General features: G+C 41.0%; 1 protein-coding gene across 2 annotated transcripts in view; it reads right to left on the bottom strand.

Moving 5' to 3' along the window:
- Positions 1-24,046, bottom strand: part of TDRD3 (tudor domain containing 3) — a 308,084-nt gene that overhangs the window by 248,563 nt on the left and 35,475 nt on the right. For both annotated transcript variants that reach the window (XM_033948249.1, XM_033948250.1), the window contains exon 2: positions 9,904-9,988. In XM_033948249.1, coding sequence (XP_033804140.1) covers positions 9,904-9,988 — 85 coding nt within the window. The remainder of the gene's footprint in view (positions 1-9,903; positions 9,989-24,046) is intronic.

Here is a 24,046-nt window from a genome sequence, read left to right as displayed (position 1 = left end):
GATGTCGTTATCCACCTCGGAATAAATGACCTAGCCAACAATAACCTACCTGCAGCACAGAAAGCCTTTTGGGAACTGGGAGAGGGATTAAAACCTTTTGTAAAGACTGTAGTTATTTCAGAAGTACTGCCTAGTTATGGAAAGGGTGTGGCTGCACATTCACATTCCCTTTTAAGTTTGGTATGAGGCATATCTGCAAAACAGAAAAAATGTCCACAACAGTTCTCCAAAAGTAAAATGCCGTAAGAATTTTGACCATCATCTTGTCCACTCTAACAGTTTCTTGCTTGATTTGCACAAGGACTCTCCCAACATCCTGCTTTTGGAATGTTAGACTTGCACTGAGCCATAACTGTGCATGAGTAACCTTGAGACATATCACAACATGCACAGACTTATTTCAACACACTTGCTACTTTCCTTCATTCTCAGGTAGATAGTGACAGCACAAGAAAAGAGAAAACCTTTTTTTTGTTGTTTAAAGGAAAATAATAGAGAATATAATTAAGAAGTCTGACAAAAGTCACTGGCCAAAAACAAAAACAGAAATTAAAAATACTGGTAATGGGAAGGACTGCTTATGCTCAGTACTTTATATGTCACTGGAACAGGCAATGCTCCCAGAGCTTAGAATTAAATGTAATGTTGTCACCCACTTGTGTAACTGACTCAAGTTCTACTTGTTGAAGAATAAAGAAACGGAATGTTCCAAGCAGCTAACAAAAGTAAAAGAACTTGAACTTCACTTGCCAATTCCATTTCAAACATCCAAAAGCTGTCTTCATACCAAACATGAAAAGTCTAAGACTGGGAACTTTGAACAGAATCTGCTATGTATGGTATAACTAGATCAAAGCAGTGATAGTCTCTTTACAAATATAAATGTGACAGAAACAGAAAGAAGTGTTAGGCCAAAATAAGATTGCATTATTAAATAAAATAAAACAAAAAGATGATTTATTTGGATATTCTTAATGAACATATATAAGTCTGCATGTAAATTAGGTTATGTGCATGAAAATCTATTTAATAGATATTTATAAGGGTGAGCTGAACACCAGACTGATTTGTGACCCTAGAGGTTCAGAGTCAGACATTTGCTCTTTGGAAGAAAGACTGGTTTGCTAAAGACAATAAAACAAATGAAACTTTTATTACTTAAACTTGTCTTATAAACAGAAACATGGAGATAAGCTTCTACCTCCACTATCACCTTGGTGAATGTCCGGGGTGCTGTTGCCAGTCCAAAATGGGAGAGTTCAGAATTTATAGTGATTCTCTAATACTTAAAACCTCAGGAATTTTCTGTGTGCTAGGAAAACTGGAATGTGAGATAAGCTTCCGTCAAATCCAGGATGACCAGAAACTCTCCCGGCTGCACCAATGCAATGACAGATCTCACAATTTCCATCCGGAAATGTGGAACTCTCAGGGCCGAATTGATACGTCGGAGATCTAGAATGGGCCTCCAATCATCAGAATCTTTCTTGGGCACAACAAACTATATTGAGTATATCTGTCCGAGCCCGAATGCTCTTCAGTTTAAATATTAAGCAATCTGTTTAACATTGCCCAGGACTTGGACCACCCGATCTTGTTAGCCCACCAGAGAACCCACGAACCAGTCAGACGGAGGGTACGCAAACTTTCTTGTAACCTTCTCTGATAATATCCAAGACCCAAAGATCTGCCATTATGCTTTCCAAAGCCTCCAGAAAGTCTGAGACACGACCTTCAATGATGCCACGGCAGCTGGAGGCCTGGCATCATTGTGGCTTCTTGGCTTCCATTGTGGTCTGGGAACTTGGATTTCCCATCTTCTGTAATATCTCTGTCTGGAGCCTTGGTAAGTTCTCCGAGACGAGCATCCTAAGGTGTACTAGTGAAAATGTTGGGACCCCCGAAAGGAGCTCCGGTTCTGGCTCCTAGCCGCTCCAGGTCTGCTGTCCAATAAGGACTTGAGACAATGATCTTGACACTGGCCATAAGATCATCCAGACTTTTGCCAAAAAAGAATCTGACCTTTGAAGGGGAGCTTGCTAAGCATAGCCTTGGAATTACCCACCCCTTGTCTGAACCACAGCATGCATCAGGCAGAGACGGAATAAGCGGAGACTCTCACCATGGCTCCATTTACATCATAACAATACAGTGTACAAAAATAATCCATACAGAATACATAAATTGGGGTTCAAGGGGAGATATACAAAAAATTTAGCAAAGAAAGAAATTAGCATTAGGGATATTCTTCTGTTTTACAAAATACCAATAGCGCTACCCTTTAAACCTGAAAATATGCATCAAGAAGAGACAAGTTAATTTAATCATGTACTATATTTTTAATGGGTATAACCAGTGTTCTCCCCAGAAATTTTTTCCAGCCAGGTGGGGCAGGATGGGGAAATTTGGTGGTGGGGAAAATTAATCCCCTCTTTTTCTAAGATGCGCTAGCATTTTTTTTTTTTTTTAAGCCCACACATGCAGTACCATAGTAGCTTACCTGAGCATTGCTAACGGGACTGCAGAAAACAGTAGGCACCAGAAGTTAGGAAACCCCCATCAGCTAAACAGGCAGGCCCAAAGAAGTACAGCAAACCAAAAACTGCCTTAGCCCTTAGCAAACTCATGCTTCGGGGCTCTAAAGTGTGCGTGCTGGCTTCCCTTCTCTTCTCCCCCCCCCCGGATGTAACTTCCGGTTTCGGACAGAAGAGAAGTGAAGCCGGCAAACACACTTTAGAGCCCCGAAGCATGAGTTCACTACGGGCTAAGGCGGGAAATCTCCAAGCCAGTGAGAGGAGTTGTTATTTTTTTTTTTTAAAGGTTGAGAAGCGGCGGCAGCAGCAGGATTCGAGATAGATGACAGGCGGGCAGTCATCTAAATTAGCCGGGCAGAGCGCCCGGCTAAAAGGCCCTAGAGAGAACACTGGGTATAACTAATGGGCAGACTGGATGGACCGTTCGGGTCTTTATCTATCGTCATTTACTATGTTAGTATAAAGTTCATCAGCCACAGTCTACCGCTGTCAACACGAGCTCAGTCACAATCTGTCTAGGGTTCGAAGCCATGAATGGCAGGTGCATGCTATGAAAGAAGCAGCTGACTCCACTTTTCCTAGAGCCAGGGCTTCAAACTACCTCCTGAGGACCATATCCACTCTGCGGGTCTTGTGCATCCTTCAGTACTCCTCCCTCACTGGGTAAAGATGTGTGTTTAATCAACTATGCCATCAGGGAGTCTACCTTTGGCATAGCAAACATTTGCTGGAACTCTTGATCCATAAAATATAGCCTAGTCATGTATTTTGCCCCTTTTGAGGGAGCCTTTTAAGGGCGTTGCACATCAGGGTGCTACGGAAAAAGACATGGGCTGAGATTGGATCCCACTCAAAAGAGAACACCAAGATGATTGGGGCTGAGGAAGCACAATCTTGAGTTCACATTCAGTAATAATGTTTGGCAAGGCCAAAGATTTGGAGAGCCATCATATGGAGGGATCCTCTCCTAGGTCAGTGGCTGGGACTCCATCCTGATCCTCAACATAGGAGGCCAAATCTCCCATTAGGGAGGCCTCGCTTTGAGACAGAAAGGGGATAAGATTAAACTTTTGTCCACTGAATCCCTGTCCAACTGACATTCAGTCAGGGAGGAGCTCCACTCTCCTAGAAGCAGCAGTCTGAAGATTCTTAAGACGTGTGCACCAAGGGTCGATCTTCAGCAGACCAAACTTGCATATTTTGGCCATGCGCATGTCTGCCAGAGCAGATTAATGTACTCTGGGGTAAAGGCCTTAGTTGGCAACTCTACTTCTCCTTTACAAGTAAGGAGACACCTCTTCTTTGGCTGCAGAGCCTCTGCGCCAGTTTGGCATGTTGTGCCTCTGTCAAAGGCTCAAAAGTTATGTGCCACGCCTCAGTTGCCATACGGGAACTAAACTTGAAGTCCCCGCCTCCCAACTTCACTTGACACATGGAGCAAGGACACTTGGCACATGGAGCAAGGACGCTCTTCTTTCACAAACAATGCATGATATAGGATATTAGAGTCAAAGGACTCCATCCCTGGTACTGGAGAAGTTTGAAAACTCAGGAAAAAAAATAATCTGAAAATTCCAAGATGGTTGCCACTGGTGAATTTTAGAGCTAAAAAAAAGAGAAAGATTAAAATCACCTTATGAATAACCAAAAACCTCAAAAACAGTATTTTAATGGGGGGGGGACAAGGCCCTAGCTGTAGAAACAGTTAAAAAAAAAGCTTTTGAAGTTGGAGAAACAAAATTGTGGCAGCGTGGTAGCAGGGAGACTGATCTGCTCCACTTCACCTTGCTATTTGCTTGATGACATTACCTCTTAACGTGAGGCTTTCTAGTTCTGTGATGCCCCATACTAAATGTAAAGGCTTTCTTCGGGCGGACCCTTCCTCGCCCCAGCAAGCTACGCTGCACAGATTTCTCACAAGCTCACCGGCTTGTATGGAGGGAGGGGGTTTCCCAGCGTTAACTTCGGCGGAGGGAGCTGCCAAGGTTTTGGGATTGGAGACATCGCTATGTCCTCCCGCAGCCCGACTCCCACCAAACTTGGTGTCAGAGGACATGGTGAGCGCAGACATGAACGAACGGAAGAGTCTGATGCCTTCGCAAAGTGAGGGGTCCCATATTCTCACAGACGCCGAGTCTCCAGCACAGATGGTAGAAGAGACCTGCATTTCCCAGGTCACCTTGGAAACCGTTAGGCGAGTCCTACAGAAGCTAGAGGTGGCCGCTACAAAGTGTGCAGGTGATGCTTCAGCTATATTAGCCAAAATAGATATGCTATCAACCTCAGTGCACAATATCCAAACTGAAACAAATGCTAAATTCAGTCAAATTGATGTTGACATTGCCTCTATACAGAAACTCTCAGGCTCCTTCGTTAAAGAAAGGGTGTTTCTTCAAAGTAAGATCGAACAATTAGAAAATTATAACAGCACTTTAGATAGGAGATTTTTACGTCTGTTCATTTGTGATTTTGTTTATTTTATCCAATCTGGTTTCCTGATACTTCAAGTATCAACATTTAAGACCCCTGAGGATGAAGGGTTTCTTCGAAACACAGACCATGTTGGGTCCGGTCCACACACATATTGGGACCAGTCTTTTGGACACCATGATTATAGCTTATGTATTTGTTTTATATATTTGTAAACTACACTATATACTAGGGAGATTCAAATTACCCAATGGTGATAAATTAACAGCTTTTATGATTTTTTTGTTTCTAATAAACTTCTACATCCTGTACATTTCCCTGCAGTTTTACCTTGGTTTTTTGCTTTGTATCTTCACTGCAGTGTCTGTTGGTTTGTTGTTTTGCTGATAAACTACAACCACAATCATTTGACTAATAATATAATAGAGATATTGGAGAGTTCACAAGAGGCCATCAAATATAGAGGGACTTTGCTAATATCATTCGTATTTGAGCAGGATTTAAATTCCCTAATGAGAATCTTTTTTCATCACTTACATACTCTATTCTTCGCTCAAAGGATCTGGGTTTTCCTGGATGTTGTCAAGTCAACTCAAGAATGGAGAAAACTTTTTTTAGTATGAGGGAAGAAGTAAGAAAAATGAGTGCCACATTTCTACTAAGCTACCCATGCAAATGTATTATTCGATTTACTGGTATTAAATATACATTCTTTGTACCGGAACAACTTCATAGCTTCCTGGACATGAAGAAAATCATATAGGCTGCAGTAAAAAAATATGTGCCGGGTTTTGTAACCACATTAAGCCTTTTTCCTTTACAATGTTGTTTAATAAGTTAGAGCTCCTTATCTTTTTCTTTTGTGTTTCTCCACCTCATTGATGTCAAATAAGAGCTTAAAATAATGTTTAAGATTTAATTTCCAACTCAAGAAATCTATTGAATTTACCATTTTGGTAAATTAAATAATGGAAATTATATATGTTTGAATGTTGAAAGAAATACCTTTGGTAAATTGAATTATGATATTTAATCTAAAAAAAATTTCCCTTGAGTTTGGGAGAAAATTTATTTGTATTTCTAATATTAATGCTCTGATTTTCTGTAACAGGAGGTTATCTTGTGTATAAGATTTGAAAAGTTAATAAATAAATAAAACCAGCTTTTGAAGATACCCTCCCCCTCCCTGATTTTTCCCACAAGCTGTCACAGCCTTACTCACAGACCATGTGAGGGAAAATGGTGCTGCTGCCTGTTTCACCTCCTTTCAGGTGTAGCTGTTCTAGGAAAGGCCCCTGCTTCCAGTCACTCAGCACTTTGCTTGGATCTTTGTACTGCCAGATGGACCTCCACAGACCCGCCCTCCCCTCCTACCTCTCACGAAAAAGGGAAAAGGAGACAAAATGCAGTCGGCACCATGAAAGTCCTGAAAGAACGTTATTAGTGCCTTAAAAGCCTGCACTCCAGCCCTTGACCAAGTCAAAGGGGTGAGCAAACATCAAGGGAACGGACCTTGGGCTCCAGTAATTCTCAGCAAGCTGGCTGAAAACAGGTTCCCGAAGGATACACCTGCCAGAGATTCAAGACAAGGTTGGATAAGTTCCTAATGGAACAGAACATACTCAAGTAAGGCTAGACTCAAATAGGGCACTGGTCTTTGACTTAAGGGCCACCGCGTGAGCGGACTGCTGGGCACGATGGACCACTGGTCTGACCCAGCAGCAGCAATTCTTATGTTCCTCTCCACGCAGGCAGAGTAGACCTTTATCAAAAGAGATCTCTGATTCCACAAAAAAGGCCACGACTAGAGCAAAAAACCTGCAAAAATATCACTAAATAAAAAAGAAATAAACAGAGCAGATCAGAAGACACCTTTAATGCCTACAGAAAGAGAAACTGAAAGTAGCAGCAGACTCCTGGGAGAAGGAGGAGGTTTCAAAAGCTGTGATTCACAACTTTCTGTACACCATTCTTATTACACTGGAAGAAAATATTATTGACAGACCTGTTACTGCAAGATGCTGTAAAGAAAATAGGTGATCCCTGTTTTCAAAATGGCTTCAGTTAAGAAATGGCCATTAATATCCATTTTAGCAAAAGAGCTTTTAGTGAAGAAGATAAAGTTGCAATTAAATTTTGGCAAAAAATAAGACATGGCACAAAGCGTTTGCTAAGCGAATTTCCTAATGTATTTTCAAAGGTCACAATAACGCTGGGTTTTACTAAGCCATGGCTCAGAGCGCTAAACGCTCCAATGCTGTTCCAATGCTCAGAATTCATATGTGCGTTGGAGCATTTAGCACTCTGGGTCATAGTGGAAACCTCTAAGGCAGCTTAGTAAAAGTAGCCCTAAATGTTTAAACAATTGCAAAGTATTTTGAAACTATGTTAAGGTTTGGGTGGGTTTTTACTGATTCTGTGTATATGAGAGGCTTGTTATTTCATTACACACACATTTGAATTTTAGAAATATTTTTGAAGAAATGTTTCTCTGATTTCTCAGGGGTTTCTGACCAACTGACTTTCCCGCCAAAATCAAAATTGGTGGACTGCCCTGTTCCCAATCAGGTCAGTGAACTCACTATTTCAAAAGTCACACTGCAGACTTCAGAGCATACCTGAAGAAAGCCACAGCATGATGGTTGAAACGTCAGTTTCTACCTGACAAAGACGCAGCGAGATCCGGAAACCTGCAACAACTAAATGTTTCTCTGTTTGATCTATAGATTTGTACAAGCTTTGGCCTAAAGTTTTCTGATATTAGTTTTACATTGTTATTCCAAAGCATGATTATTCAACTGCTTTGTTAAAAAAAAAAAAAAAATTATTGAGTTATTAGTTATCTAACAACTTGTTTAATGATATTAACTGAGTACCTTGCATCCTGCATATTTAGCTTACATACTGTGACTGTGTCTAAATTCAAGACAGCCTGGGATAGGCACATAAGATCTCTTAGAGAGAGGAAGAAATAATGGTTACTATGGATGGGCAGACTAGATGGGCTATTTGGCCTTTATCTGCCATCATGTTTCTATGTTTCTATATACACAATGAGATGCACCTCTCAGGAAGAGGGAGGTAAGTGTCAATGCAGATCACATTAATATATAATCAAGAGATCATTTTATAAAGCACTGTCTGCATGAAAGCAAAGAATGACAAAATTACACAGAGATACAAACAGGTAAAAAGTAGGCAAACTGAAAGACAGCACCTAATTTTTCATTACTTCCAAGCAGCTGTTCCCACAGTCATAGTTTAAGAAGAACAGAGGCAGAGTTGAACTACACATGCATAATAAAGTGGAAAAAATGATAAGTTTTACCTTCCTATCAGCTTGCTGTTATCTTTATTATCTTGCTCCAGGTTGCTAAAAACAGGTGCCTGACATGATCATGTTTCACCTGGGGCTGCTTCAGGGGCATATAAGATACCAATTAATTCTAAAATCCAACTCTGACCAACTGGTAAAATCAGCTCAGGTTTAAGACATTGATTTTACCAGTTAATCAGAGTTATATTTTAGAATCAATTGGTATCTTATATGTCCCTGAAGAAGTTTCAGGCAAAAACATAACCATGTTGGGCAAGATTAGTGAATAAAGATAAGTTCTATGTTCTCAGCATCTTGCAATTATTTTTTTCCATATTGGAGTTAGCCGATTGCCTGGGACATATATAATAAAGTACACGCACATATTTGTACCTGCTTGTGCATGAGCATTTGGACAATAATTCTGGGGTCTATTTCATGCTGCTTTTTTAAAAAAACAAATTTTTTCTTAATCTTCTCATTCATCTCATTATGATACTACCCCCCAAGTCAATCTCTAAAAAATAATAACTGAAATATTAAAGAAAAACTGCTTTTAAAGATTTTACCATCCCCCCCTTACAAAATCGTAGGGCAGTTTTTAATGACGGCCATGGCGGTAACAGCTCTGACGCTCATAGAATTCCTGTGAACATCGGAGCTGTTACCACCGCGGCTGGTGCTAAAAAGGGGGTTAGTCATAATACACACATGTAGTTTTATTTTTATGCAATGTATTGTTCATGACTGATGACAGACAAGCAGCACTAGAAACCCAAGTCCACCATTTTTCCAGAAAAGAATTATAGAATAGGAGACAGAAGTATGTCCCTGTTAGTATGTCTCAGCTCTGCCATGGAAGAAGCAACTCTATGCATGAAAGAGTAATTCATTAAGCATGTCTGTGCAATCTGTGACCTCTGCTGAAATTACCAACAACTGTGCCAATGAATTCCAAACTATAATAGTGGTTTTAAGAATAGCAACATTTGTTCACTGGGAACTGGACAGAGACCACCAACACATTTCACAAAAACTACCTCTTTTAGATCCCCACTGAGTTATGTCAGTTTAACTGATGAGCTAAGAGAGGCAATGCTCAGGATAATTCCCTATGCACTGTTTTAAAATGAATACAGTACAACATTCCAGAATGTAATAGGCAATTTGTTATTTAATTTGAATTTTAAAGCAGGATCTGTTAGTCAGGAGCTACACTATCCATATCTTTAGTATTCATTATAATATTGGGAAATTAATCTTACTAAGCAAAATGGGATGAATACTGTATACTGTACAGAAGCATATCCAAATATGCAAAGTTTTAAATCCAGAAAACTTACAAAATATATTTTGCAAAGTAAAATGTTATTGAAAAATCTAGCAAAAATTATTTAATCGTATAAAAGCTGACTCTTCTACATGGATATATCATGTACTTTAAAATGGATATATCAAGTAAACCAAATATTACAAGATGCAATAAATAAAAATGAAAAGAACTTGACTGTACAGTATATTGCTGTCAAAACTCTATCCACAAACAGGTTTTATAGGCAGAAAAAAAAAATCTCTTATGATAAAATTAAATATTTTACAGAACATTTTACAATTATAACGTACATTGAGGGCAATCGGGATAATGTTACTTAGAGTGACTTTGTCAGAAGAATTTCTGCAAGCTTCAATTCCTTCATCTGAAAGGTACCTGTTAAAAGAAAATGAATGGTTTATTTTATATAGAGAATTAAAAAAGAAAAACCCAAAAACCTTTATATAATTCCTTTAATCTTTTTCTGTGGTGTCTCTAAATCATTCAGATGAAAATCTGAATGTCTTTGGCTTAAACAGTGTAAGGTTACCAAACTAATTTCTAATTTGGTTCTCCCCACTCTTTACAATTATATGTAGAAGAAACCAACCTGATTGGGAAAGCAAAGCAAAAGGCATTAACCCACCCCTACCCTTTACAAAATCGTAGCGTGGTTTTTAGCGCTGGCCACAGCAGTACCAGCTCTGATGCTCATAGAAATTCTATGAGCGTGGAGCCATTACTGCTACGGTTTTGTTAAAGGGAAGGTAAGTTTCTCTGAAATTAAACACCTTTGCTCTACGTCTTGGAAAAAATGCAGAAAGCTTTGCAGTAGAGACAACTCAATGGACGTCAACTGCAAAATTAGCAATCCAAAAATACCACCGCTATAAACAATGAGAATGCAAATTACTAACATGTTAAAATCATTACAATAGTCCACAGCTCACTGCTATATGTCACCTTTCCTGTCTGTGCCTGAGCGAAAACTAGCTCATGCACCAATAGGAACAGAAACACAATTTGTTTTAAAATCCTGCCCCCGAACCCTCCCACCCCCCCACGAAGCAGTCAGGCAGGAGGAATGCCCTCTCCCTCCTGCCCCTGAACCCCACCCCCCAAAGCAGCCGGGCCAGCTGTTTCGGGGGGGCAGGGGTTCAAGGGCAGGAGGAAGTGGGCATTCCTCCTGCCTGGCTGCTTCGGGGAGGGGGGGTCAGGACAGGAGGAAATGAGCATTCCTCCTGCCCAGCTGTTTCAGGTGGGGGGTTAGGGGTTCAGTAGCAGGAGGGAGTGGACCTTCCTCCTGCCATTTTCATAGGGACTTGTGGGAGGTCCCCTGCCACAGCCGCTCAACTGATCACAGCAGGGAGTTTCCTAGCCATGATCAGCTGATGGCAAGGAATCCCTCAATCATACAGGCACGATTCTCTAACCGGTGCCTGTGATAGGCGCACCTGTTAGAGAATCGGGGTGGTTAGGTGGGGTTAGATGTCTGTCCGTTAGAGCAGACGCGATTCTATATAGGATGCCAGTGTATGATTCTGAGCCGCTTCTTAGGTGGCTGCTAAGACTGGCATCCTATACAGAATCTGCCCAGATTGTCTTACAGCTCATACTGTGAATCCCAGACTGGACAATGGTGCTTAGGGGAAAACTCTTACAAATACAGGAAAATGTCTTTGACGTAGCCAGGAGCAGAATTTCTTGGATATAAAGTTCAAATATTTCCGGATGTGACAAGGGAATCTCAGAAACGAAGGAAGGAATTTTTGCTTCTTAAGCCTGGGGTCGCTGCAATGGGGGCATCATTTCTTTTACAATATCCTTGCAAATGCATTGTAAAGTATAAATCTTGCAATTATATTTTCTTTGAACCCTCTCAGCTGACAGGATTTCTCTCCAGGAGGGGCCTTGAAGGGGATTAAGAAAATCTCAATGTATAATTTATTCTTGATCCACTCTCATCTGACCGCCTAATTTGTAATTTGAATTTATTCTTTTTCCTTTTAATAGTTTCTCACTCAGGAACATCTTGGATCTCAATATTGGGACTTTAATCTTGATTGAGTAAATAGTAATTTTGTCATATAGATGTTACTTCAATTGTTTATATTATGTTGACTCAATCATATTCTATACAAGAAGTTTATTCTTGATAATATGTTCAAAATATAAATAAAGGAAAAAAAAAATACAGGAAAATGAAGGTGCTACTGGATGATTCTAATTTTGTGCCAAAAGAGAAAAGGAGTTTTATGGCCTATGCGCAAAAAATGTATAATTTTCCTCTTTCAACAGTACTGTACCCATTAAAATGGATACATAACTGTAAAAATAAATCCAGAATATCCTCAATATCCTCAATATGTTCATTCCACAAGGAGCCAGCATTCCATATGCCAAAACAAATATGAGAATACTGAAGCCACGCAGCGCACACACAGCTCTGAAATGTGACAATCACATTTCCTGGAAATAAAATGTTTTACTTGCAGCCGTTTTAAAAAGATGAATCACAATAAAAGTTACATATTATTTAAAAGTGACTGGAAATGTGAGCACTTAGTATCAAATGGTGTCAATCACATAAACTACATTTAGAATAAGATTTATTCTGTTTAGAAATAAGCTCTCTTTAAAAATGCATTGCATTCTCAAATTTTCTGTTTTTATGGCTCACATACAAGCATAAATATTAAGACTTCTGTCACCCCATAACTTTACAACTTTCTTTTCTTCTACCTCAATCTTTCCGTTTATATACTAGGCTTGTGAAAGCAGTAGAAGACAAAAATGTAAGTTATTATCCATGAAAAATTCTGCATGTTAATAAAAATGTGACATAAAATCAAACAAATGTTGTTCAATCTCTTTAAATTGTATATTAAAAAAAACCAGCAACCATATTCTAGAAGGGCAATAAAGAAGTCAGGAAGGGTTAATTTTGAGTTCTGATGCTCTATCTTTCCGAATTGATTCAGACAGCTTTCTAGTGATATTGACCAGCACTTTTCATTTTACATATAAAACACAGAATAATCCAAGCATTTAATTAATGGATATCTCCAACACTATTTCATATAAAGAAGAAGTGAAGATGTGAATCCAAGAACTTTTGAGCAGATGCTACCTACCCATACGAACTGTTTTATTGTCAAAGAGCACTTTAATAGAATTTTTCATTAGTTTCTATCAGAATATTCTCCGCAGAACCCCACCGACCCTCTCACTGCGAGACTGACATACCTCCGAGGCATCCAAAAATAGTGGCGGCAACAGCGTTCTGAAAAGGCTGCTTCGTGGCCTTCCCCACAGGGGTTTTCCTTCTGCTGCATCACTAATGTCATCAGTGACGTGGCAGAGGGAAGGCCCTAGCGGGTAAGGCTGAGAAGCAGCCCATTCAGAGCACTGCTGTTTTTGGATGCCTCGGAGGTATGTCAGTCTCACAGTGGAAAGGTCGGTGGGGTTCTGCTGCACAGGGGGATGGGAGGGAGGGATAGAAAGATGCTGCAGAGGGAAGGTCTGGTCCCGGCGGGAAAGGCCGCAAAGCAGTCCGTTCAGAGCGCTGCCGCCATTGCTGCTTTAGGAGGCCTCGGAGCAGCGGTATGTATTTATCTTCCCCTCCTACTGCTGATGGTGGGCAGCGACCCAGAAATAGTGGAAGCCTGGATTTTTTTTAAACTAGGGATTGAGTCAGGGAGTATCAGGGACATTCAGGGGGGCTGCAGGGTTGATTTTAACTAGGACTTATTTTTGTGGTAGGGCTTATATTAGGAGCATCTTTAGAAATCATGCTAGGGCTTATTTGGGGGGTAGGTCTTATTTTCTGGGAAACACGGTATAAGCTATTACTGTATATGCTCAAATATAAACTGGTCTGAATATAAACTGAGGTATCCTTTTTTCCCTCCAAAAAGGGGGAAAAAGATTGACTCGAATATAAACAGAGATTAGAAATTTGGGTTATCATGGTAAGTCAATCTATAAAGACTGTTCACCCTCCCTCTCTATCAGCTATCTCGTAAGTCACCAAACAATACAATATCTGTGATGCATATATCACAACAAACCAATTCCACAGGAAGAGAGGGAGAAAAATGTCACCCAGTGGGGGGGAGGGGTAAAGGAGAAAGCTACCAAATTGGAAAGGGGTAAGAAAGGAAGACCAGGAAAGGGAGGGCAAGGGAAGGGAGAAAAGAGATAGATGCCAAACCACAGGGAAGGGAATGGAAGCAAAGGAGAGATGCCAAATCCAGAGGGAGAGAGAGATGGAAGGGAATGAGACAGAGATGTCAGACCATGGGGTGTTGTTGGAAGGGAAAAAAGGAAGAAAATTAGAGGAGAAACAGATGCCAGAACGTGGGGGATGAGGCAGAGATGGAAGGGAAGGAGACAGATGCTAGAGCATGTGGTGGGGCAGTGGTATACCAAAAGCAGACACTGGATGGAAGGTATAGAGAGAGAAAGGGCAGATGCTTGATGGAAGGGAAGGGCAAAGAAAGAGGGCAGATGCAGGTTGGAGGGAGAGAGTTGCTACCTTGAAAGGAACAAGGAGAGAGAGAGAGAGAGAGCGCTGATATATGGGGGAGCAAGGACAGAAAAAGAAGCACTGGACTTAGGGCAAGGAGGGAGTGAGACACTGCATTGAGGGGATGGAAGAGAAGCCCAGGACTCGGGGTGGGGAGAGCACAGATGGCAAGAGATGATAAATTGGAGGTCAAGGAAAGAGATGCTGAACTTGGGGATAGGGTGGGGAAGGAACAGAAAGATCCATTGATGGGATTGAGGACAAGAAGGGGGAACTGGATACACAGAGGTATGGCGAGTAATACTGAATATGAAGGGTGAGTAGGGAAAAGAAAAGAGGAGACACACTGGCCTGGAGGCAAGAGAAAGGCGAGACCAGGATAGAGCTGAGTGGATGAGTACAGAGAGAGGAAATGGGGGACTAGATAGTAGATGAAAGAAAGAGGAACTACAGATAAACAATGCTTGATTTCTGGAATTTTTGTATGTTTGTATTTTCTTTAAAAAAAAATGTCTTACATATTAATTGTGATTAATTACCAACACACATCATCAATCTCAATTAAAATTTTTAATCTTCCTGCAGTCCTAATATAAATAGCTACAGTTGTGCTCATAAGTTTGCATACCCCTGGCAGAATTTGTCTAAGCTGTATTCCACTTGTAGAAATACGAATAATTAGACAAAACACATTTCTTTCACTTTTAATGTATTTCAAATTAAACTATAATGCATCACAGAATGGCACAATGATTAAAAACTAGCAATAATTGAAATAATAAAACGGCCATGTTCAAAAGTTTGCATACCCTTAGTTTTTAATATTGTGCATTGCCCCTTTTTGCATTAGCCATGGCTTGCAGTCTATTCTGCTAGTTATGTATGAGGCTATAATTATGATTAAGGCAGCATGTGGTAAAGCTGCCCATTTTTTTTACCAAAAAACCTCCAGATCCTGTAAATTCTTTCACTGTCTAGCATGACCTATCTGAGTTCTCCCCAAAGTGGCTCAATGATGAACTCAGGAGACTGTGACAGCCACTCCAGAACCTACAATTTTTTTTTCTGCTGCAGCCACTTAAGGATCAACTTGACCTTATAGTTAAAGATCTTTATTATGCTAGAAAGTCCAAGTGCACTCCATGGGCAGCTTCCTGGCTGATGAATGCAAAATAGGGTGGATAAAAAATTTTTTTTAAAAAAAATTTTATCAGATTTGTTTAAATTGGATTTAAATCAGATTTTTTTAAATTAAATGCCTTTTTGAGGAAAAATCTAAGATATATTATAGTCCAAAAGTTATTCATCATGAAATAGAAACATACAAACATAATGTAAGATAAAGGCCACATGGCCCATCCAGTCTGCCCATCCACAGCATCTACTACATTGGGTCATATGCTATCCGATTTAAAACTGAAATCATACATTTATGCAGATGACATTACAATCATCCCCATAACCTCACTGACTCAAGAGATTGAATAACTCACTTCCTCCATTCTCACCAAGGTAGAATAATGGACCACTCAATTCAAACTAAAATTAAACCCAGAAAAAACTAAGCTTTTCCTGGCAAGTCCCAACCACAAACTAATGAATACCTCTGAAATTAAACGGGCTAACCTACCCAATCAATTCTACCATCAAAATCCTAGGAGTGTAGGGGTGTTTCCTTATTTGCACCTGAAGGTTAGGCCTCTCTGACATCATCAAGCCTGAACCATTGTTGCAAGAAATCATTCCAGCTTGAACCTAGCAAGAAGAGAAAGAAGAACACATCTTTGCTGTTTCTGCCTGATGCATTCTGGTTATGTACCAGAATTGTATTCTAGTCAAGGACATCCAGCTATGCCTCCATGTTTAGCCTGTGTGAATCTTAGGGGAGGAATTGCTCCTGTGTTGGTCTTATCTAACGAAGGCGCCTCTGTCTCAGCCTGTACGAGACTCTATACAGAAAGGCTATTCATCTAAGTTCTGTTTCTGGATTGGTCCAGGGAGGTCATCTGACGAGATCCAAGTGAAAAGGTGCTAATTATAATTTAGTTTGTGCTAGGATGTGGGTGAACTCGCATCTTATCATAGGTGTTCTCCATGCACTTCTTTTATAATAATTAAGACCTAAAAAGTTACCGCTTGTGACTCTCTGAGAGAGAGAAACCGGACTAAATGGATCTGGATTCCATCACATAAAGGAAACCTTTGGTGCCAACTTAAGTTACAGCTTCTCCAGTGGCTGACAAACTCTTGTTCCGGTACGAAAAGAATTCTTTATCTTCAGAGCTGAGTAGAGGACGTCTTCCCTTTCACCTGATTTTGTGCCAAGGCCTAATTGGATGGTGAGTATTCGGAATTCTATTATCTTATCAGCTGGGGTTAGATAAATGAATCCTATAGTGGTTCGGGATAAGGAGAAGTGAAGCTACTCTTGGTGATAACCTGTAATAGATTGCTGCTAATCAGGAATTATTATTATAAGGAATTATAGAGTGTAAGAATTAGTTTACTTATTTATCTAGCAAGAGTGTTGTGATAATTATATACTGAATTTCATATATGTAATTGGATATATTGTGATCAATAATTAGTTATTGCTGCTGGCTTATGAATTATATTTTTCTATTTTCATAATAAAAGTATTTCTCATTAGCCTGGGTCTGGTGTCGTGTTAAGTAGGCAAAGATAACTGAACCTGGATGAGATCTTATGGTTTTCTCTAGAACACTAACAGGCACATATTTGTTTATGTAACTGATTAGTGCGCCATAAATCTTTCTACAGGAGTCAACCTGGACAGATTCCTGACGTTTGAAGACCATACCAATGCCCAGATTAAAAAATGCTTTTGCACCCTCTGGAAACTCCGTACCATCAAACACTATTTTGACTTCCTCTCCTTTCGATTGCTGGTTCAGTCACTAATCTTAAGCACCTTAGACTACTGTAATATCATATACTTGGGATCCTATAAGAAAACCATCAAACATCTGAGAATCATACAGAATACTGCTGTCCGCCTCATTTATTGTCTCAAAAAGTCAGACCATGTAAGCCCATTCTACAGAAAACTTCACTGGTTGCCAATGGAGGCAAGGATCATCTTCAAATTTGCCTGCCTTTGCTTCAAAACCATAACAGGTTCATCCCTGATCTACCTGTCATACCATTTTGTATTTCTAGGCACCGCCCGCACACGTAACACCTACCTGTTTGCCTTCCCCTCCCTGAAGAGCTGTATCTACAAGAGATTCCTTGATAGAACATTGTCATTCCAAGCTGGCAAATGGAATAAATGTCTAACCACCCTCATTTCTAACATACCCTCCTACCAAGCCTTCAGGAAATCAATCAATACCTATCTCTTTGACAAATTTCTCTGACTCCTCCCTGTCTTGTGTATCTCTGATCTACTTATTGCATATCCAACTACTCTAACAATGTAATTGACAATATTCTCTGTAACATTGCTGTCTGTGTAGTTTCAAGTTCAAGTTTAAAGTTTCTTAAAATGTTTGTTATACCGCTTATTCAAATTTCTAAGCGGTGTACAGCAATAAAAAATAAAAGTTTATAAAACAAAACATTTAGTATTAAAATATTAAAAACAAGACAATGTTAATCTAATAGGGGTTGAACAGGGAGCACGTAAGTTGACTACACACAGGAGGGAAGAACTCTTCTTCTCTAAACCGCTCTGAACTGCTTCTGATATTGCGATATACAAAATAAAGTTATTATTATTACTATCTCATCCTCTCCCCTAAGAGATAGCACTTGCCTATCCCACTAATAAGGATTAGTTTTTAATTATGTAGCATTGAAAGGTCACTTGGACACACAAAGGCAGAGGCGTGAAGAAAGTACAAGAGGTTTTTATTACAGCATGCTGGACTCTAGTGCAGTTAACAGCCTGCCTACTAGAGTGTTAGAATCAGGAAATGCATGCACTTTTATGCCCTTTTCACTAAGCATACGCAAACTAATATATGCAAAAACTACAATTTTCATTTGTTACTTCTATAACTTTTCTACAATTATTATTGGTCCTAAGCCAGCACTTATGATAGGTTCAGGGATACAACTTATAGTCCTATAGGAAACTAGCTCATTTCTCTGCTTATCTAAATCTTACAGTTCTAAATGTTACATGTATAGGAGGGTAGGGTACATCATGGTTCAAACTCTTATCTATTTAGCTTACAATGTGGTAAGGTAGGGACATACATTTTAGGCAGATGAGGTCAGTAGATTGTACACTGTTTTCAGCTATGTAGGCCAGAGCAATATTTTAAACAACAGTTAACCATTTCATGATCCTACATTCCCCCCTTTCAGGCTGGTGTACCTAAGGAGCCAAGCCTGACAAAATAAAGTTAGGGGTCAGGAAAGTCGGGGTCCCCAGTGGGTAAGGGACGATACTGGGAGAGGGTAAGGGCCAATACAGCAGTGGAACGGTTGATAGCAGAGTCCATAGTTCAGTGGAGCAGCTTTATGGCTATGGGGACCACATAGGGCAGGCAGCAAAGGAGCAGAGAAGACCGGGTGGCAACCAGCAAGATGGTCTTCAGTGCTGAACCAGAGGGCAACCAGGAGCCAAAGGTACCAGAGATCCAGTCTGCAGTAAGGTCACGCCAAGTCTGGACAGGAACATGAGCCAGTTTGGTGATACGATCCACATCGTCCTCAATCACTGTTGGAGAGGTTGAATTTACCACAGACACCACCTTCTGTCTAGAGCTAGGCAGTTCTGATAGATAGCAGTGCGCATTTTAGCATTCGCTCTGCCAATGGTACTCAAAGCTCGGGTAGTCTCATTAGTTAGTTCGAGTACAGCTTGTAGACGAATAATGCAGTTCAGCATATAGATTGGGGTCCGATAGCCCCAGGTGTCATCCTCGGTCCATGTGGCAGGTCCGTAAACAGCAAAGATCCATTCTGCAGGCCAGTCATCACCCCATTCACCTATTTTAAGGGAATTGGTGGAAATAGACCGCTTTTGGCGACCTTGGTGTTGAATACAGGTGCTCCCAGGTGTTCACCATCGGCCAGCAGTAACAGGAAGAAGCTGGGACAGATCATGCAAAGTACACATGTACCAGTCCAGTTAGCAGGCAACCAAGAGTAGGCAAACAGATTACAGAGCCAATATCAACTATCAGGAGCTGACCATCATTCATAGGAGTTCCATTAAGCAGTGTCTGAAGGGCACTGAAGACAGTGGGAAGCAACAATGGAGGTTCGCAAGGCCCATCGTGAAGGTCGTGGACCTGACGTAAAAGTGAGAGTCTGTGAAGTCAGGTTTAACATGTCCAACTGCTTTGCCTCCCATAGCCACTGTTCTCCCATACCAATCCCTCCTCATACAAAACAATTGCTAACATTAAGAGTCTGACCTATAGTTTCAGCAAACTGTATAAACAGATTTCTAGTGATTACAGGATATCAGTATCTACTTTCATAATTTCATAAAACTGGGGAAACACCACAGAGTGATGGACAGGAGCACATGAGCGGGATACAATACAGACATATACAACAGTACCTGGATCTCACCTTTTACCATCAATATACAATGCCATGCGGTCTCTGGCCTTCTGGACTTGGACATTGGCATTCCAGTTATATAGGTCAGTGATAGTGAAAACCATGGGATTACAGTGGCCTGTAGTACACAAGGGGCCAGAGCTAGGACCTATAGTAAGGGAGGCAGAGGGGGTATTGGCTGGGTATTTATGAGAGTTCTTGTAGGTGGCCCACAAGACAATTTCTCATAAAGGACAGGCTCCACCATTAGTGAAGGTTTCCTCATAGGGGCAGTTCTTAAAGGCATCAGGTTATACAGACATATATACTTAGCACATTTGGTATAATAACGCTGTCAATCTAGGGAGCCACACAAAACTGTATTAGGGGCAAAACTATGACCCTGGGCAACATCAAATAGCACACATGTATCACAATACAAAGATACCGGGCGAGTGGGGTCTACAATAAGAGTCTAGTTGATAAGTGAACCCTCAACATTATCAATGCAGATTTCCGCCCACTTTTAAACTTCATCACCAGTAGGTTGGAAACAGAAAATACCCTCAGATGTTTGACACTTTCTGTACTTAACTCCTTCATGCAAACAAACATCAGGCAAAAGGGCTAGGGGCACTTGTTAAGTACAATAGGAAAGAATTACAGAAGAAAGAAACATAAGGTAGGGAGGGCAACACAAATATCAGATATATATATATATATATATATATATATATATACTAACATAGGAAGCTCATTTTTCTTTCAGGCACAACTTAGAAAACTTCAAACAGTTATACTCAAGACACTTGCTAAAGGCAGTGGTGAACCACAGGCAGTCAATTAAACTCAAACACTTGTAAAGAATTGTATTCAGAACACCTGCTAAGTACAATGGTAAATATTCAGAACTTTTGAGGTCTTAGAAAGCTTCAGCTGAAGATCTGTGTTGTAGTGGAACCAAGTTTCATGTCCGGACACCTTGACAACTGTAAGAGAAGAAATTAGGACAGTAAAAGGACCTATCCATCTAGGTTTCAGGGGGGTCTGACTTCCCAGTTTTAGCCATACTGTATTTCCAGGGATGTATCCATGGACTTGTGTAGCTATCAATAGTGGGGCCCTTTCCAGGACCCATTTGTGGAACTCTTGAAGGGCCTTAGCTAAAGATTGGACCTGACACTGGAGGATATCTGATCCCAGAGTAGCAAAGGAATCAGGGTCTGGGTTCACAATGGGTGGTGGCTGGCCGAACATGAGCTCAAATGGGGACAATTTATTGGGTTTAGATGGGGTGCATCTAATCTGAACTAGGACAGAGGGCAGCAGGACAGGCCAGGACAGATTGGTTTCTTCAATTCGTTTCATGAGAAGGGTCTTAAGAGTTCTGTTCATTCTTTCGACCTGACTAGAGCTCTCAGGATGGTAAGCAGCATGTAATTTCCATTCAATTTGGAGAGCCTGAGAAGTTTGTTGGACAACATTGGCAATGAAAGCAGGGCCGTTGTCACTGCCTATAGAAACAGGGAGACCAAAGCGCAGAATTATGTCGTTTAGGAAGTGTTGGGTTACTTCCCTGGCGTGTTCAGTGCGAGTAGGGAAGGCTTCAACCCATCTAGTCAGGGTGTCTGTGAAGACTAGAAGGTGACTGAAGGAACGGGAAGTGGGCATGTGGGTGAAGTCTACAGACAGAACCTGCATCGGATATGTTCCAATGGGTTGGTGTCCAAGAGGTGGCAGTCATCTGATTGAGGATTTTATTCTAGAACCGACAAAACACTGTCGGACCATAATCTTTTGACAATCGTGAGGGCCAGGTGTTGAGGAATGACTATGAGGGTACCAGCTGTGCTTGCGTTTGAAGTATCAGTGTATCCACCCCCCTTTCAGGACAAACTGGCCCAAAATAGTGCATGCCCAAGTCTGTTCCTGAGAAGTGTACTGGGGTGTAAGGGTGTCCAGAAAAGGAATGATGGTGTACAGAGGAGCCGAAGGAGGGGGGCAGAGGCTAGCAGCTCAGGCTGTGTGGTCAGCAAGGGCATTGTCACTTGAGAAAAGATCAGTGACATGACGGTGGGCTCGACAGTGCATTACCGCGACACGGGAGGGCAATTTAACGGCCTCAAGGTCAAGAATGAGGGGAGCATGATGGATCAGGCGGCCGGAGGCTGTAATGAAACCTCGATGTTTCCAGATGGCCCTATGGGAATGCAAGGTAAGGAAAGCATATTTGGAGTCAGTGTAGATGTTGCAAGACTAAAGAAGCAGAATATCGCAGGGCAGAAGTGAGGCATACAGCTCAGCTTCTTGGGGGGAAGTGCCAGAGGGCAGGGGCCTGAGTCAGAAGTTTTGGAGACATCATACAGAGGGCGGGCAATAGTAGAGAAATCAGGGATTCAGATACGACAGTATCCGACAATACCAAGGAAGATGCAGAGCCTTGCGATTGTCAGAAACAGGGAGACTACAGACAGCCTGGACACGGGTGTAGGAAGGGACCTGGTACCCTGGGAGATTTGAAAGCCAAGGTAGATGACATGAGGAAGGCATACTTGGAATCAGTGGAAATATGGTCACAGGAAAATTTAAAAGGCAGACCCACTATCTGTATCAGGTTCCTACCCCAAAGAGCTGACTTGTAAAATTCAGCTAAAATTCAGCTCTGGATCCACCCACTAAGCAGGGTAGTCTGACACAAGCGCTCTCTAAAGCAGCAGTCCCTTCACTATCATCTGACTGGCAAAAATATTTACTTCCATACAAAAGCATTCCTAAAAATTACATTCTTATATCTAAACTTACATGATTTATAAACAGAAATACAAAACAAAGATTGGAATATACAATAAAACTTTGGACTGCAAATAACTTGGTTTGCAAGTGTTCTATAAGACAAGCAATGATTAAATTTTAACTTGCTATACCAGCAACGTCTTGCAATACACGTACATACAGTCTACATTATCACATACTGAGCCAATGAGTCCTCTATATGACGCTGCAGAAGTACAGTGACTGTTCCAAACGAGCAAGGGCTTGCAATACAAGTATGTATATTTTTGTACACGAGTGCCCTGCACTACAAGCATGCATCTGGAACAAATTATGCTCCCAAACCAAGGTTTTACTGTACTCACAAGTTTAAACATTTTTCATTTTTTTTTTTTACAACCAACATGGGTCTCAGTACAGACTTACTCCCCCTCCCTACAGAATGTCACAGAGGAGAGAGAGTTGCTTAAAGATCAAAGAGATCAAATTACAGATGTAGTCTTTTCAGAATTATTTCCTTAGGTTTAACTTTTTAGCATGGAATATAAGTACCAGAAATCATATTTTTTTGTTTACATTCATTTCTGAATATACATAAACATTTTATAACATAGCCAAAAACTTTAAATCTAAACCTACTTATCGGTTTCAGGAGAAACTGCATTTGAAGTGCTAAACACTTCATGGCCCTTATCAGCACAAAAGGAGGAGGAGGGGTACTCCCCCCTCTTGCTTTGAACAACTGAGAGTTTGAAAGTACACTGATACATTTGGACAGACAGAATTCATAAAGAACCCAGAATACTGCAGGACTTGGGAATCAGATGAAGGGAAGAAATTGGCAAGGTCTGAAGCAAGGGCGGTGCTGAATAGAGTGGGGCTATTTTTTAAAGCCCTGGGGTAGACAGATCCAGGTTACTTGGGAGGTTTGTCCAGTGGAAGGGTATTCCCATTGGAATGCAAAATGGGCTGACTGGAAGAAGAACCGACAGCAAACGAATGCATAAAAACCTGACGGGTTATGTCCTCTTCTAGGGAGCCAGAGGGGGCCAGCCCACACCAAACGTCAGCCATTCTAACTGGCACAGACAAATAAGGGTTGATTTGTTAAGTGTAGTCCCATAATCAGAGCCAAATCCCTTTTTAAAATTAGCTAACATTGTATCAAGGGGTCCCCACAGGTAGACTGACATTCCCCCATTGTGCAATGGACGACAAAAACACTTCCCTGTATTCCTGGTCCTGCCCTTCTCCGGACTAGGGAAACGCAGTACTAACAGGTCTGCACTCGCTTCGTCCTCAAGGTCGTCTCAGACACTCTCAAACACAACAGATTTCAGTTTAGTTACTCAATCAGAAAATAACAGTTCCTAGAATCCCTCCCCACGACTTCAGCGACGGATCAAGTGGCTTACTAGGCAGGAGACAAGAGACAGGATAGGGATGATCAATTCCCACTTACCAGATGGTGGCCACTCCAGGACAGAATTAAACTGAAACAGATTCTTGTACTTTAACTGAGACTAGATAAGTCAGTTGAAGTGGTCAAACGTCCTGAGGTCTGCCAACCCTCCAAAAGGAAGGCAGCCGGCTAAGCAGACACGTCAGCCGTAGGACCAGAAACAAGTGAC

This window comes from Geotrypetes seraphini, chromosome 6, assembly GCF_902459505.1.
Source record: "Geotrypetes seraphini chromosome 6, aGeoSer1.1, whole genome shotgun sequence".
Lineage (NCBI taxonomy): Eukaryota > Metazoa > Chordata > Amphibia > Gymnophiona > Dermophiidae > Geotrypetes > Geotrypetes seraphini.
Note: the sequence above shows the minus strand (reverse complement) of the source record. Positions and strands in the feature narration are given on the sequence as shown.